This window comes from Otolemur garnettii, unplaced genomic scaffold, assembly GCF_000181295.1.
Source record: "Otolemur garnettii isolate 467f Iridium unplaced genomic scaffold, OtoGar3 scaffold00264, whole genome shotgun sequence".
Classification (NCBI taxonomy): domain Eukaryota; kingdom Metazoa; phylum Chordata; class Mammalia; order Primates; family Galagidae; genus Otolemur; species Otolemur garnettii.
In genome coordinates, this window is record NW_003852659.1 from 1,113,463 (window position 1) to 1,129,775 (window position 16,313).

The 16,313-nt window shown below is 46.0% G+C and overlaps 1 protein-coding gene and 1 non-coding gene across 10 annotated transcripts; one reads left to right on the forward strand and one right to left on the reverse strand.

Moving 5' to 3' along the window:
• Positions 1-5,795: 5,795 nt before the first annotated feature.
• On the reverse strand, positions 5,796-11,823 carry LOC105886354 (leukocyte immunoglobulin-like receptor subfamily A member 6). 9 transcript variants are annotated; one of them, XM_023508678.1, is made up of 11 exons: positions 11,703-11,823; positions 11,507-11,542; positions 10,603-10,905; positions 10,076-10,372; positions 9,520-9,822; positions 9,152-9,202; positions 7,649-7,685; positions 7,519-7,556; positions 7,225-7,277; positions 6,337-6,398; positions 5,796-6,155 (listed from the first exon to the last, which is right to left on the reverse strand). In XM_023508678.1, the coding sequence occupies exons 1-10, from the start codon at positions 11,758-11,760 to the stop codon at positions 6,357-6,359; spliced, it is 1,218 nt and encodes a 405-aa protein (XP_023364446.1). In that variant the 5' UTR covers positions 11,761-11,823; the 3' UTR covers positions 5,796-6,155; positions 6,337-6,356. The 9 variants fall into 9 exon arrangements, with proteins under 9 accessions (XP_023364446.1, XP_023364445.1, XP_023364444.1 ...); XM_023508677.1 differs by having other exon boundaries at positions 6,337-6,401; XM_023508676.1 differs by having other exon boundaries at positions 7,225-7,280.
• Positions 11,824-15,650: 3,827 nt separating this feature from the next.
• Positions 15,651-15,776, forward strand: LOC111722501. Its single transcript, XR_002771291.1, has one exon. It is a non-coding gene; the product is annotated as a small nucleolar RNA SNORA11 (small nucleolar RNA).
• The last annotated feature ends 537 nt before the right edge of the window (positions 15,777-16,313 follow it).

Genomic DNA, 16,313 nt, shown 5'->3' on the forward strand with positions numbered 1-16,313 from the left:
GGTGGAAAGATCTGTTAGCCCCCTTGAGCCAGACCACTGCTGCAGCCTACCTGCTAGACCACAGCTGTGTCTCTCCAGCTTGGAGCAAAATAATTTTAAAAAAGAAATAATAAGATAAGAATAGATACATGAAATTAAAAATGCTGTTCTATCTAATAGAGGAGAGAAAGAGAAGTGAGTAAAGAAAGAAAGGAGAAAGACAAGAAAAAGGGTGGGGATATCTTAGCTGTTGCAGAGGTGATTAATGTGGGAGAGATGAGAAAGGTAGAAGAGTCTCTGTCCAAAGACAGCATGTACAGAAGTGGAGTAGGGAGAGAGAATAAATGAGTCTAAAATACTGTAACCAAAAAATATAGGAGCCCTTGCTTAGAAGTTAAGAAAAGGACCAACCATACAAATTAGCAAGAAACAAAAACACATCAATACAAAAATAACAAAAAGCTCTAATAAACAAAAATAAGCAACCTCAGGAACAAAAAAAAAAGAAGAAACGAACAAAAAACAGTTCACTTTTTTCTGTTGTTGCAGTTTTTGGCCAGGGCCAGGTTTGACCCCACCACCTCCAGTGTATTTGGAGAGCACTCAGAGATCTAAAAATTGACTTGCCATTGGATCCTGTAATTCCTCTACTAGGAGTATATCCAAAAGACCAAAAAACACTTTGCAAAAAACATATTCGCACCAGATTATTCATTGCAACTCAATTTGTAATAGCCAAGTCATGGAAGAAGCCCAAGTGCCCATCAACCCATGAATGGATTAATAAATCATGGTATATGTATACCATGGAATACTATGCAGCCTTAAAAAAGATGGAGCCTTTACCTCTTTTATGTTTACATGGAAGGACCTGAAACATATTCTGTGTAAAGTATCTCAAGAATGGAGGGAAAAGTATCCAATGTACTCAGTACTTCTGTGAAACCAACTTATATTTACACTTTCTTTTCTTTTTTTTTATTAAATGATAGCTATGTACATTAATGCAATAATGGGGTACAGTGTGGCATTTTCATATACAATTTGAATTATTTTCATCAAACTGGTTAACATAGCCTTTATGTCATTTTCCTAGTTATTGTGTTAAGATGTTTATATTCTAATTTCAGAAAGATTCACTTGTACCCTTGTAAGATAAACCACAGAGGCGATCGCTCCAATCACCCTCCCTCCACCCATCCACTTCCCCCCTCCCCTCACCCTCCCCCCTGCCCATATTCTTAGGCTATAATTAGATTATAACTTTCATATGAAAGCTATAAATTAGTTTCATAATAGGGCTGTGTAAATTGGATAATTTTTCTTCCATTCTTGTGATACTTTGCTAAGAAGAACATTTTCCAGCTCCATCCATGTAAACGTGAAGGAAGTAAAGTCTCCATCTTTCTTTATGGCTGCATAGTATTCCATGGTGTACATATACCACAGTTTATTGATCCATTCATGGATCGATGGGCTCTTGGGCTTCTTCCATGACCTGGCAATTATGAATTGGGCTGCAGTAAACATTCTGATACAAACATCTTTGTTGTAATGTGATTTTTGGTCTTCTGGATATATACCTAATAAAGGAATTGCAGGATCAAATGGCAGGTCAATTTTTAGTTCTCTAAGTGTTCTCCAGATGTCTTCAGGCTCTCAGACCGTAAAACTCAAATACTCACACTTTCTTATGAAAGATAGAACACAACTATAGCCCAGGATGAAGGAGAGAAATGGAGTGGGAAGGGAGGGGAAGGGGGAGGTTTGGTAGAGGGAGGGTAAATGATGGGACCACACCTATGGAGCGTATTTCAAAGGTACAAGTCAAGTCTGTCAAGTGTAGAACATAAATGTCTTAACACAATAATGACGTAAATGAGGCAAAAGCTATGTTGATTGGTGATGTAAGCACATCAGATTGTATAAAAAAATCAACACACTGTACCCCACATACACATAAATGTATTCATGATCTATGTGTATATCACTTAATAAAAAAGGAAAAAGAAAGAAAAAAATACTAACAATAAGAAAAATAAGAAAAATTTAAAACCTCATTAGATATACACATATATACATAAAAGCATATATATATGTAGCGGGAGGGTCTGACTTTAGTAGGAATGTATTTGTGTTACAATATATAGCTGGGATATCAGGTGGCACTGTAGTTTTAGGGGATGGACAACATTAGCTGATAACTTCTCTCTAGGTCCTAGGCATAGGCCTGATCACCAACTTAATGTCCACGGAAATAATCGCCTGATTATTTCCTCAGAATTCAGGTGGTACCAAGTTGGGAACTCAGATTTCTCCAGACTCCTTCAGAGGTAGCTCTTACCATGTCCCGGACAGTAGTTCCTGTGGGGTGCAGGAGTCCCTGAGCCTGTCACAACCGGAGGTCCAATCCCAACAGACAGACCTAAGATGGCTATGTCCCTGTAGGAGGCCCGCCTTCACGACCTTCTCATGACCTTTCCATAATGTCTGACTGGTTTCTGCCAAGACCTTCCCAGAATGGCTGTACCGCTGCCAAACTGGTGGCAAATCCGCTTCAACGAGCCCTCAAATCTGGCTGCTATGTACTGTTTGGGTGCACCCACTCTTCCAGGCTATCCACTCAATGCATTTTCCCCAAGAACTGAAAACTGCAACAAGGCTTCCTCGCTACCTGGACTTCAGGGCTCCTGCCAGTGGCTTGTTCAAGACTTGCCTAGTGTGTCAGAACTCTGCCTGGTGCTCTGGTTCGCACATATCAACGAGCACCCTGCCGCCTCACAGCACACCCTGAGCTGCAGGTCCAGGCAAAATTTCCTCACCAAATACAGCCCAACAAACTCTTATTTCTCAGTTGATCTAGGAGATCTCAGCCTAAGGTTCTTCCTGATTTACCATCCTGCTCTGCCCTGATGTGTTTTAAAATTTATTCTTGGGGCAGTGCCTGTGGCTCAGTGGATAGGGCGCTGGCCCCATATACCGAGGGTGGCAGGTTTGAACCACCCCAACCAAACTGCAACAAGAAAATAGCCAGGTGTTGTGGCAGGTGCCTGTAGTCCCAGCTACTTGGGAGGCTGAGGCAAGAGAATGGCCTAAGCCCAGGAGTTTGAGGTTGCTGTGGGCCATGATGCCACGGCACCGAGGGCGATAAAGTGAGACTCTGTCTCTAAAGCAATAAAAATAATAATAATAAAATTATTCTCTTTGTTTATAGGCCCAGGAGAGGCTCGAACCACTACAAAAATACTAGAAGAGAGTACAGGGAATACTAGAAGAGAGCACTTGAAGATATTGGCCTCGGAAAATATTTTTATGAGGAAGACCTCCGCATCCCCCCAGAAATTGCAACAATACCAAAAATAAATAACTGGGATTTGATCAAGCTAAAAAGCTTCTGTAGGCTGGGCGTGGTGGCTCACATTGTAATCCTAGCCCTCTGGGAGGCCAAGGTGGGTGGAGTTCAGGAGTTTGAGACCAGCCTGAACCCGAGTGAGACCCCATCTCTAAAGTAGCCCAGTGTTGTGGCAGGCACCAGTAGTTCCAGCTACTGAGGAGGTGAAGGTGAGAGAATCATTTGAGCCCAAGAGTTTGAGGTTGCTGTGAGCTATGACACCACAGGACTCTAACTGGGGCAACAAAGTGAGACTCTGTCTCAAAAAAAAAAAAAAAAAAGCGTCTGTACCACTAAGGACGCTACAACTAAAGCAAACAGCCTTTGGAATGGAAGAAGATTTTTGCATGTTATGATTCTGACAAAGATCTGATAACTATAATCTACAGAAAACTCAAATTAATCAATAAGAAAAGATTAAACAGCCCCATTTCTTTGTGGGCAAGAAAGTTAAACAGAAACTTTTCTGAAGATGACAGACGAATGGCCAACAAATACATGAAAAAAATGCTTGTCGTTTTTAATGATCAGAGAAATGCAAATCAAAACCACTTTGAGATATCACCTTACTCAAGTAAGATTAGCCCACATCACAAAGTCCCCAAACTGCAGATGCTGGCATGGATGCAGAGAGAAGGGAATACTTCTACTTCTACACTGCTGATGGGATTGTACACGAATACAACCTTTATGGAAAGAAGTATGGAGAATCCTCAAAGAACTAAAAATTGACCTTCCATTTGATCCTGTTATCTCATTACTAGATATCTACCTAGAAGAACAAAAATAATTTTGTCACAAAGACATTTGTACCAGAATGTTTATTGCACCCCAATTCATAATTGCTAAGTCAGGCAAGCAACCCAAATGCCCATCAACCCATGAATGGGTTAACAAATTATGGCATATGCATAACATAGAATGCTATTCAGCCATAAAAAGACTGAGACTTTACATCTTTTATGTTTGCTTGGATGGAGTTGGAACACGTTCTTCTTAGTAAAACATCTCAAAATGGAAAAAAAAATATCCAATGTACTCAATACTATTATGAAACCAATCTATAAACACTTAAACACTCATGCGAATCATAAAACACAAATATAGTCTAGGAAGGAGGAGAGGAGAAGAGAGAAAGGGGAAGGGTGGCGATCGGTAGGATCTCACCTAATGTGCACCATACAAAATAAGTAAGAGTAAAAAATGTCCTACCACAAAAAATAAGTGAGGTGATGGATTTGTTAGTCAGTTTAAGCATCCCACATTATAAATCAAATCATCCTGTTGTACCCCATAAATGTGTATAGTTATGATTTTAATTAAAAATTACATGAAAACATAAAAAAGAAAAAACAAAAAAAGAAAATTTATTCTCTGAATATATTGAGTTATATGGATTGATTAAAAATTAAGCTACCCTTACCTGCCATAAATAACAAAGACATATCAAAAACAGGTGGGTGCAGTGGCTCATGCCTATAATCCTAGCACTCTGGGAGGCCAAGGTGGGAGGATCCCTTGAGCTCAGGAGTTTGAGACCAGCCTGAACAAGATTGAGACCCTGTCTCTACTAAAAATGGAAAAAGTAGTCAGGCATTGTCGGGGGTGCCTATAGTCCCAGCTACTTGGGAGGCTAAGGCAGGAAAATTGCTTGAGCCCAAGAGTTTGAGGTTGTTGTAAGATATGAGGTGAGGGCACTCTATGGAGGGCGACCTGGTGAGACTCTGTCTTAATAAATAAATAAATAAATTTCTTCGGCTTTATTGAATTTTCCATTAAATTTCTTTTTTGTTAAATTGGGGCCTTGCTATATATTCCAGGCTGGTCTCAACTCCTGTGCTCAAGTGGTCCTCCTGGGTCAGCCTCCTGAGTAGCTGGGATTACTAATGTGATCACCTCCCCTTTTCTCTGTACTCATTAGTCGCTCCCCATGCCACTTATTATTATTCCCTTACCAACGCTTTCTTCTGGAGTAATTTGTAATTTTGTTTCTAATTTCTTGAAACGATAGCCAAAGTATTAATTTTTATGTTTTCCTTGCTAATATATTCATTCATGATTCTTAGTTTTTTTTTTTTTTTGAGACAGTCTCACTATGTCACTCTGGGTAGAGTGCTGTAGCGTCACAGCTCACAGTAACCTCAAACTCTTGGGCTTAAGTGATTCTCTTGCCTCAGCCTCCCAAGTAGCTGAGATTACAGGTGCCTGCCACAACGCCCAGCTATTTTTTGTTGTTGTTCTTGCAGTTGTTTTAGCTGGCCTGGGCCAGGTTTGAACCTGCTACCTTCTGTGTATGTGGCTGGCACTGTAACAACTGTGTTACAGGTGCCAAGCTGATTCATGGTTTTTGAATTTCATAGTTCAATGTGAAATATTATCAGTTGAACATTCACTTATATTTTAATTTTCTCATTTAACACATTGATCATTGAGACATTTTTATTTCCAAAATGTAGATATGAGGTTTATTTATCTCTGATGCATCATCAGGTGACTCCCAAAAGATGTCCGGACCTCTTAGTGGTCTTTGTTAGGGGTCCAGGCTAGGGCTCACTAATTTGTCCACTGGGGCAGCCCATTGGCCTTCCTGGTCTCTGACTCTTCCTCTGTGCAGTGTGGGGTTTGGGGTCCTCCTAGGCTGGTGGACAGGCAGAGCAGCATACACTCTGGGCTTCTCGGGAGTGTCTCCTTCCTGGGACAAAGGAGTTTCAGGTGTCTCCTGCCTGAGGGTCAAGCTGTGTAGCTGGGTGTAGGTCACATCCTGGGGGTCATCAGATGTAGCATCCTGCAGTGGGGGGGGGGAGAGTGAGAGGGAAGGTATGTGGTTGGGGTTGGGGGAGCCCTGAGGGCTTAGAGAGGAAAGACCCTCCTCCTCTCTGTCCACCTGCCTGACCCCTTCCATCTGTCTGTCCTGCATGTCCAGGAATTCTCTGGACAGTGGGGAAGGAGGGGAGGCCTCTCCCTACCTGACTGTGGAGTGGTTCTCTTAGGCCTGCATCACTCCCTGGGGGTCCATGTCATGTGGGCTCTGCTGGAGACAGTGATGGGATCTTCTTGATGCCACTCAACACCACTTTGTTAAGTTTCCACATTGTTCCCAGAGTGACCAACTATGTCACTTTCCTGACAGACTCTCTGGGGACTTCCTAGGGCCTCAAAGAGCCTGGCTGCTTCCTTCCTGAAGTCTGACCTCTTGTCCACACACCCTGACCCTGCTCATTTGGCTCCAGCCATAGGCCCATCTTCTTGCCATGTTTCCTCTGCTGTAGGTGCTTGTGTACTGGGTGTCCCTGTGGTCCCTTCCTTCTAGGCTCCTTCTCAGAGGACATTTGATTAGACAGCCCTCCCCTCTTAACCCAGACAGGTCCTCCTCCCCATAGATTCTGCCTTTTTCTCCCTTGATTTCCCTAATGGACCTTGGCTCTCAGGAGCATGTACCTGCTTGTTGTCTCCTGCCAGGAGAGTGCAGGAAGGGTGGAGCAGCTGTGCTCCTTGCTGTGGCTGCAGCCCTCCCCAGATCCCACCCCCCACCAGCCTGATCAAGTCTGAGCTCCCTGTGAACATTGGGATGAATTAATGAAGGGGACCTGGGGATTCAGGTGCTTCAGTAACTCATGCAGCCTCTGAGGCTGGGGGTACTCTCTGACACCCAGACATCAGACAGGACAGGGAGCTGGAAAGAAGGGGACCCAAAGTAATAGGAAACCAGATGGCAATGAGGGCACTGCAGGCAGGGGGAGGGGTCCCCTGTGGGACAATGCTGAGCTGAGGGAAGAGAGGACAGGTGAGCGTCTTGTGCATCAAATGTGATCATAGGAGGCCTTTGGAACCCTGGACAGGGACAGGAATCTCACCTGACTCTCCAGCTCCACCCCATCCTCCTTGTGAGTGTCCTTCATGACAGCATCTGCTGGGGAAGATTGAGGGAATTTGTCCTCAGGGACCTCAGTCCCACTGTCCTCTGCCCTATTCTGAGATGGGGCCATGGGATTCAGGGAGCAGCTGGGATGTTCTCCATGGTCCCCAGTGGGGAGTTCAGTCCATCTCCCCTTGAGCCCAGACCCTTCCCAGCCTGCTCCTCCCATAGTGCTACTGAACCTTCAGGGTTCCTGTCACCCCTCCCTCCCCAAGGGTCCCTTTCCTCTCACAGAGGTTTTCTTCCTGGACTTGAGAAGCTGGACTGGACCTGGGGGAGGACACAGAGTGTGAGGGGCAGTGAGGAGGCCCCCAGTGAGGGGCAGTGGGTGGGTGCAGTCTAGGGTCTTCAGGCAGAATTACCTCTGCTGTAGGCCTAGGGGATCAGCTTCTCTCTGGACTGGAAGGGAATGGACAGAGTCTCAGCCCTAAGGTTTAGAAGCCCCCACCCTGCAGAGGAGTTTGAAGAGATAGGGGGACCTGGGGATACCCCTGCACAGATGCTGCACACACTGCAGGAGCCCATTCAGCTCTGCAAGGCTTAAACCCGGGCATGTGAGTGGTGTCTGTGCATTCCAGAGCATCCTGTTGTGGAAACACTGGAACATCTTTTCTATGCTGACCCGCCCCATCTGTTTGGATCCCTGTGGCTTGTGCCAGAACCCACCCTTGCCACCCCAGGTCCCTTGTTCCCTACTCACCCAACAACCTGTGTTTGCCTGATACAAGTATAGGAGGAGGAAAAGAGAGGAAGGGCAGCAGGGTGAAGGCCACCGACACCCTGATCAGAGCCTCCAGGAACCTTCTTGGGCTCTGGGTACAAGTGACTTCAGGAGTGAGGAATGATGGCATTACCTGAGCACCTACTGTGTGCAGGTGCTTGCAGGGGCTTTGCATCATCACCTCCAGCCCTCACCCATTGTGCAACATGGGGATAGCCCCTCCATTTCAGAGGAGGAAACTGAGGCCCAGAGAGGTGAGTCTCTGCCCAGGGTGCCCAGCCAGGAGGTGGCAGAGCTAGAAAGTGACCCCGGAGGCTGACTTGCAGCTCTGTTCCATCCTCCAGAACTGACCCTGAGCTGAAGGGCAGAACCTGCATACCCTACATCACAGCCCTACTCCTTGCCCTGCACAGGGCCAGTGTGATGGCAGCAGGTAGGACAAGCCACTGCTGGGCCTCTTACTGGAGGCTTCTATGGGGCCCCCTCTCCCAGGAGGTTACAGCAGAAGCTAGACCTGGGGGAAGCTTTGTCCTCTGGGCCAGGCCTCTCCCCTTCACACCTGAAGAAACTGGGTTCTAGCTGGGAAGGGGTTGTCCATGTTCTTGTCCCCAGAGGAACCTGAATCATTGGCACAATTCAGCCCTGCCTTCCCTGGGCCTGCAACCTCCAACTCAGAGCCCCCCACTTGCCACCCTGGAGCCTGACTTTGTGGGAGTAAGGGGTCATCTTTTGGCGTCCTGGGTCAGGATGGGGAGCTCAGGGGCTGGAACTGTCTGTTCCCCACTGCAGCCAGTCCCTCCCCAAGGCTGGGTCCTACCTTTCTCCTGCCTGGACCACCATCCCTCACAGCTTTAGCACCCCCAAGAACCTGGAGTCCCCCACATTTCTCCCTGACTCCCAGTCCTAGGACACAGCCCATCCTTGAGCATTTGAGAGGAAGGAGATCCTGAGAATCTCAGAACTGCCCTGGGGAGGGCTTGCTCCCTGTGAGACAAGATATTGTAGTGACCTACCAGGTGCTGAGGTGGGCCCTGTAGGTCAGGGGCTCAGGTGCATAGAGGGTGCTGGGAATAAAGATAATAACTGGGAGAGGGACTGGGGCGCCCCTGGGGTGGGGTTGCGCTGAGATACCCCTGGGACTCACCAGATATAGAGGTCTGATCTGTGGGTGAGGGGCTGAGCTGCACAGAGGATCCTTGGAATTAACAAAGGGAGGGTGTCGGGGTGCTGCTACCCCTGGAGCCCCCACCATCACTCAGACTACCCCCTTACATCTGTCTGGTGGCCTCCTCAACACCCGCCCTGCACCTACCTGTTGTCTTCCCAATGCAGGTGATGGGAGAGGGGGAGGGGACTTGGGAGGCCCCTCTTGGCCTCCTCCTCTCTGAGGGGTGAGTCCCCTGCCTGACCCTCCCCCAGAGCCTCTCACCCCTTCCTACTCCAGGGCTTTCCTGGGGCAGGGGCCTGAGCTGACCCTATGAGCTTGGAGAGGGTAGGGTCAGGGGTCCTCACCTGAGACCACGAGCTCCAGGGGGTTGCTGGGCAGTGACAACAGGTAGAGGGAGCGTCTGCGTGAGCCATAGCACCTGTAGGTACCTCCATGGGCCGAGGTCACAGGACTCATGGAGAATTCAGCCTGGTACTGTCCAGCTCCGAACTTTGATCTGAGGCGCAGGGGGGGATTGATTGACCCCTCCTTGGCCAGAAAGAAAGTGTCTGTCAGGCTGTGTGACTGGCACACAAAGGTCACATTCTCTCCTGAGGCCACCACAGGGCCTGGCTGCACCGAGATGAAGATTCTGTGAAAGAGCTGTCCTACAGAAAGGAAGGAGAGGTGAGGGCGGCCCCCACCTTGTTCTGAGCTGACACTTCCCAGGGCCTCTCTCTCTCTACACCTTCAATGTCCCTGTTTCCATGTGTCTAAGTCTCCTCCCCACCTACCTCTGTGTCTCTGTCCCTCTCCCTCTCTTAGACCCCCACCTCTTCCCAGCCATCTCTCCCTGCCCCCTCCCCCCTATAGGGACTATGCAGAGTCTGGGTCCCTGACTGAACCCACTGGGCTCCTCACCTGAGATCAGGATGTCCAGGGGGTCACTGGGGGCTGACCACTCAGAGGAGAGGTTGTATCCACCATAGCATCTGTACTGACCCCCGTGGGAGCCCCTCACAGGGCCCAGGGGGAAGTCAGCCTGAGAGAGCCCAGCCTGGGGCTGCCAGCCAGGGCGCTGGGTGAGGATACGTCCCTCATCCTGGGTCAGTGTGAATGTGTTGTAGCCGACATCAGAGCGACACTGGAGGGTCAGGTTCTGTCCAGGGGCCAGGATAGGGCCCTGAGGGGCGAGGAGGGAGGGCTTCCCAGACACTCCTGGGGGGAAGGACAAGCCGTGAGCTGTATGAGCTGTATGTGCTGGTTCCTGCCAACTCCTTAGTGTCCTGTGCTGACCCTGCAAGTCTCACTGTGTCTCAGTCTCAGGGTCTCTGGCTCCAGAGCCCTTGTTCCCTCATCTCCCCTCCCCATGGGCTTCCAGGAAGCAAGGCTCACAGTGGCAGTTTTGAAGTCTTAAAAAATGAACAAGGTAGATGAAACCTCCTCACCTGAGACCAGGAGCTCCAGGGGGTCACTGGGTTCTGACCACAGCTGGGGAGTGTTCCTGTGATAACCATAACATCTGAACATCCAACTGTGCCCGGGGGTCACGGGGCCCACAGGGAAAAGGGCCTCAAACTGCCCATAGAAGGGTTGCTGTGAGTCCCGGGTCCAGGACAGGTTTTTTTCTCCTTCCTTAGTCAGAATAAACTTGTCAAATTTTGGCCATGATGCACACTTGAGGGTTACTGAACCTCCTGAAGTCACCACAGGAGTTGGCAGGGCTGAGAGGGTGGGTTTACCATAGAATCCTGGGAGAGAATGAGGCAGCCATGTTAAATGGGGCTCATACCTCCCACATCACCCTAGGGCTGGGCTATGAGAAGGAGACATCCCTAAGAGCAGAACCTTTTCCTGGGGACAGAGCCTAGACCTAGGACCTCTGAGTGTCCTGTCATCAGTCACCACCAGCTCTAGGGTATCACTGGGTTCTGACCATCCAGCAGAGTTATAGTTGCAACAGTGATACTGCCCTGCATGGTGCTCAGTTATGGATGAGATGTTGAACTTGGCCTTATTCTCATGCTCCAGTGGTTTCTTTCTGTCCCAGGGCTCTAAGCATCCCTCTTTATCCAGTTGGTACTCTGGTCCCCTCACACCAGATGGTCACAGGGCTCCCCCAGCTTATCATAGAATCTGGCTTAGCTAAGAGGGTCAGTTTGGGCAGGATTCCTGGATGGAAATCAGAGGCTGGGTCCCAAGAGACCCCCACCCCTCAGATCCCAGCTCTCAGCCCAGGACCTTCCAGATGTTCCTCTCAATCAGTCTAGAGATGGTGTCCCCTGTCCTCAGAGGCCCACAGGTGGCACATTCTCTCTATTTGGGACCTGGGGCCAATGGGGAAAGACTCACCTGCCTGCACGCAGGTCTTGGGGCCCAGACTCAGTCCTGGAAGAGAGTTCCCTGTGAGTTATTTGTCCCTTGAAGGGGGAGCACAACCCTTCCACTCCAGGAGCCTCCTGAGCCCCTGGGGTCTCCCAGTAAAGTCTGGCTGTGAGGTGGCATCCCTCCAAGACCAGGGTCTCCTCTACCCTTCCTCACATCTCACCAAGGCAGAGCAGGGCTGTGAGAATGGTGGTCATGGTGTCTCCTCCTACTGCCCCCATCTGTGTAGATGGAGGAGACCTGGGTGCCTGCAGGACAGACAAACACACAGGGTGTGGGCAGGGTGAAGCTGGGGCCTCCCTCTTATGGGTTGTCACAACAGCAGTCCCACAGGAAGAGGAACTGCCCCTTTACCAGAAGCCTGTTTCTCATTTCCCCAGGACTGGGTATACAACAGGCTCTCTGCAGAAGTTTCAGATTGTCTTCTTTGTCTTAACCCCACCCTGTCCAAGCATAAAAACATATTTATTGAGTTGTGCAATGTGCCTGACCATGGAAATACATTACTGACCAAATTTAAGGAAACCTTGAGTTTGTGGCACACAGAATATCATAAAGCTGATATTCAGTGTGGGGGCCCCTTATTGCTACTCTGGCCAATATTACAAGTTTAGAGTCTTAAGATTATACAGGTTCATTATCTAACAGTTCTAGATGTCAGAGGTCCAAAATGCATCTCCTTAGACTACTGTCTATTGTCATCCAGTCTGTGCCCCTTCTGGGGGTTCCAGGAAAAATCCCTTTTCTTATATTCTCTCAAGTATCTATAGGCTTCCTGCATTCCTTGATTCCCACCCCTCCATCCTCAAAGCCAGCAAGCACATTATTCTAAGATCTGCTTGTGTCTTCTCTTCTCTGACTCTTGTCCTCCTGCCTCCCTCTTTCATTTATAAGGCCCTTGTGTAATTACAGTGGGCCCACCTTGACGTTCAGGGATCATCTCCCTGCACCAAGATTCTGAAGTTAATCACAACTGCAAAATTCCTTTTGCCACATAAGGTACCATATCCATGGGTTCTGAGAATCAGGATATGGACATCTTATGGAGGTCATAATTTTGCCTGCTAAATCTTATGTAAAACATTATTATTGGAGGATGAGGAACAGCTGGCCTTGCACAAGTGATATTTGATTGATCAGTCTACACCAAGTTCATATGGGCAGCTCATGTCACAGGGTAACTTGCCTACTCAAGGGCAAGCAAGGGTTCAATCTCTACTGCAGACTAGTAGCAGTGTCACTAATGGAAAACGCTTCTCTGCAGAAATGGCATTGTTTGGCCTCAGAATCTCAGTCTGTGTTGTCGATTTGTCTACAGTTTCCTGTCAATAGTTCTGTATAAGAACCTCATCTGCTTCAGACACCAACCATTGTACCTTCTGGTAACAGGTTTTAGGCTGTCTCCTGTCTACACTTGTCGCACAGACTTCTTTCTAGGACCCACTCAAAGCCATACCTTTATTCCTACCACTCTGGGAGTCTGAACTGGGAGAATGCCCTGCGGAATGCATCTCTGCTAAAAATAGAAAATGTAACCAGGCATCATTGTAGGCACCTATAGTCTTAGGTACTCAGGAGGCTAGGATAGGAGGATCCCTTGTACCTAGGAGTTTGAGGTTGCTGTTAGCTATGATGATGCCACTGTAGTCTAGCCTAGATGACAGAATGAGACTCTGTTGAAGAAAAACAAAAACAAAATATATGGTCAACTCATGATCATCTCAATAGATGCTTCTAAAACATTTGACACAATTTATGATAATATCATTTTATGATAAAACCCTCAAATGAGGAACCAGAAGAATGGACCTCAACACAATAAAGGCCATAGATCCGACAAATCCACAGCTAGGGTAATGCTCTATGGTGAAAAACTGAAAGCTTTTCTCTACTATCAGTAGCAAGACAAAGATGTTGAATAGAGGTGGTGAGAGGGTATAAGTTCTAATTGTCAGAGCAGTGAAGAGAAAAAAACCTTGAAGCATCCAAATCTGATAGAAGGAAGACATCACCCTTGATTAGGGACAAAGCGGGGCTATAGGGAAGTAGGAGAAAATTTGACCTTTAGGCGAGGAGGTTAAAAAAGGGCCCTGCAGCAAACAATGAGTTTCAGGGACCTTGTGGTTTGGTTGATCAAGTACGTCCTGTTTTCCACAAAGTGCAGTTTCTAGCTTGTGACATGAAGTGCAACAATGGTCACAGTTTCAGTACAGAGCACAGAGAAGATGACACACATTTCACAAGACTACCAGTCACCACCAAACACATACCTGGAAATATCAGGTATTATTATTAACACAAAAGGGAAATGGAGTGCATGCAGTAGCTAAGGTAACCCTTGACCAATAAGAAATAGGCAAGAATACCTAAGGAACTTGGGGTACTAATGAAAAATTCCTACAGGTAATTGTAGGGGGAGCTAGGATGAAGTACTTACACCCGTGTACTGTTTTTGGGTCAGGGTCTCCTCTCACTCCCAACGGAGACCCTTTTCCAATCTTAATGGAAAAGTCTATGCTTCCCTATGCTTTAAGTAAACTGTATTCCTTTCTTCGGCATTGGAGCTTGGCCATTTCATTTCCCACTCCTCCTGTAACACTTTAACTTAGCAGAACTTGCTAGTTCTTTTCAGTGACAGACCAGGTCTACTGAACAGCTCAAGGATCTTGGAGAAACTCAGAGACCCCTGGTGATCTTATATATAGAAAACACAAAGGAGTTCGCTAAGAAACTGCTAGAATAAGTGACTTCAGTAAAGTTGCAGGACATAGAAACACACAAGTAGGTTTTCAGTTCACTTAATGAAAAAGAAGAGAACAATCCCATTTACAATAGCATTATAAATAAAAAAAAACTTAGCAATAAAAGTCAGAGTTAAATAATCTAGAGACAGGCATGTCCAGCCTGCAGCCTGTGGGCTACATGTGGATTATTTGAGGACTGGTTTGCTTATCTTGTCAGATATCATGAAAAGTATGCCAAGACCATTTTTCATGCTTATCAGATTTCATTATTGTTTGTGTATTTAATGTGCAGCCCCAGATAACTCTTATTCTTCCAATGAGTGGCAAAAAATAAGACATGTTGGAAATCCCTAAAAGAAATCTATAAAACATTGTTGAAAGAAATTGAAGACATAAATGGAAAGATACCATATTCATAGACTGGAAAAATTTTGTTAAAACATCTATACTACCCAAAGTGATCTGCAGATTCAATGCAATCCCTGACAAAAAGTAATGACAGTTTTCACAGAAATAGAGAAAAACTCCATAATTTATATGTTACCACAGAAGACCCCAACAGCCAAAGTAATCCAGGGTATAACAAAGCTGGAGGTTATCACACTACTCCATCTCAAAATCTACTACAAAACTGCAGTAATCAAAACAGTAAGTTACTGGCGTGAAAACAGACACAGACTAATGCAACAGAATACAATACCCAGAAATAAACCTATGAATTGACAGCCACTAATTGTGAACAAGAGCATCAAGACACCATGGGGAAAGGGATTCATCAATAAATGGTGCTGAGAAAAGTGGATATTTACATGCTAAAGAATAAAATTGGACCACACACAAAAACCAACCCCAGAAGGATTAAAAACCTAAACTGCAACCTCCCAGAAGTAAACTTAAAGAAGCTCCTTGACATTGGCCTTAGCAATGATTTTTTTAGATTTGCAACAAAACAAAAAATTGACAAATGATATATCAAACTAAACAATTGTGTTCAAAGGAAAACAGAGTAAAGAGAGCTACAAGATGGGAGAAAATACTTGCAAACCATGCATCTGGTAAGGATTTTGTATCTGAAATACATAAGGAATTCACACAACACAAAAGAAAACAAATGAGTTTTTTTAGAGGTGAGGATTTGAATGGGCATTTCTTGAAAGATATAAATGGCCAACAGGTGTATGAAAAATTGTTCAACATCAGGAATCATCAGAGAAATGCAAATCAAAACCATAATGAAATATCATCTCACACCTGTTGGGATGGTTGTTACTAAAAGGATGATATATTATGAGAGCTGGAAAGGATGCAAATCTGAGAAACTGTGAACACTGTCGGTGAGATGTAAACTAGTATAGCCATTATGGAAAATGGTGAGATAGTTCTGTAAAAAGTTAAGAATAGAACTACCTATAACACACCCAACAGGAATCTGGGATCATTGTGATGAGGGGCACAAAACTTGTGGCCTCCCTATGAACAAATTCCCTACATGTGAGTAAGAAGAAAATGTATGAGGTTGGTGTGTGGATGATCACTATATAATTCTTTTTTTTTTTTATTAAATCATAAACATATAGATCATGTTTACAATAATGCATTTATGGGGTACGATGTGCTGATTTCATATAGGATTAGAAGCACTTACATCGCACTGGATGATATATACCTCATCTCATTTACTTAATTATTGTGTTAAGACATTTATACTCAATACTTAATAGATCTGACATGTACCCTTGCATTGTGCATCATAGTTGTGATCCCATCATTCACCCTCCCTCGATCTGACCTCCCCCCTCCTCTCCCATTTCCCCTCCTCCCTCCTTCATCCTGGGCCATAGTTGTGATCTATTTTTCATATGAAAGTGTGAGTGATTGTAAATTGGTTTCATAATAGTACTGAGTACTATCCAATAAACTGAGTACATTGGATATTTTTTCTTCCATTCTTGAGATACTTTACTAAGTAGGATATGTTCCAGCTCCATCCACGTAAATGTAAGAGGTGAAGTCTCCATCTTTTTCTAAGG

Coding starts and splice junctions, on each gene's coding strand:
- LOC105886354 (XM_023508675.1), bottom strand. CDS start 11,760: ATGGGGGCAGTAGGAGGAGACACCATGACCACCATTCTCACAGCCCTG. Junction 9,203..9,519: donor CCTGGAGCTCGTGGTCTCAG/GTGAGGACCCCT, acceptor GTTAATTCCAAG/GATCCTCTGTGCAGCTCAGC. Junction 7,686..9,151: donor AGATCAGACCTCTATATCTG/GTGAGTCCCAGG, acceptor ATTCCCTTCCAG/TCCAGAGAGAAGCTGATCCC.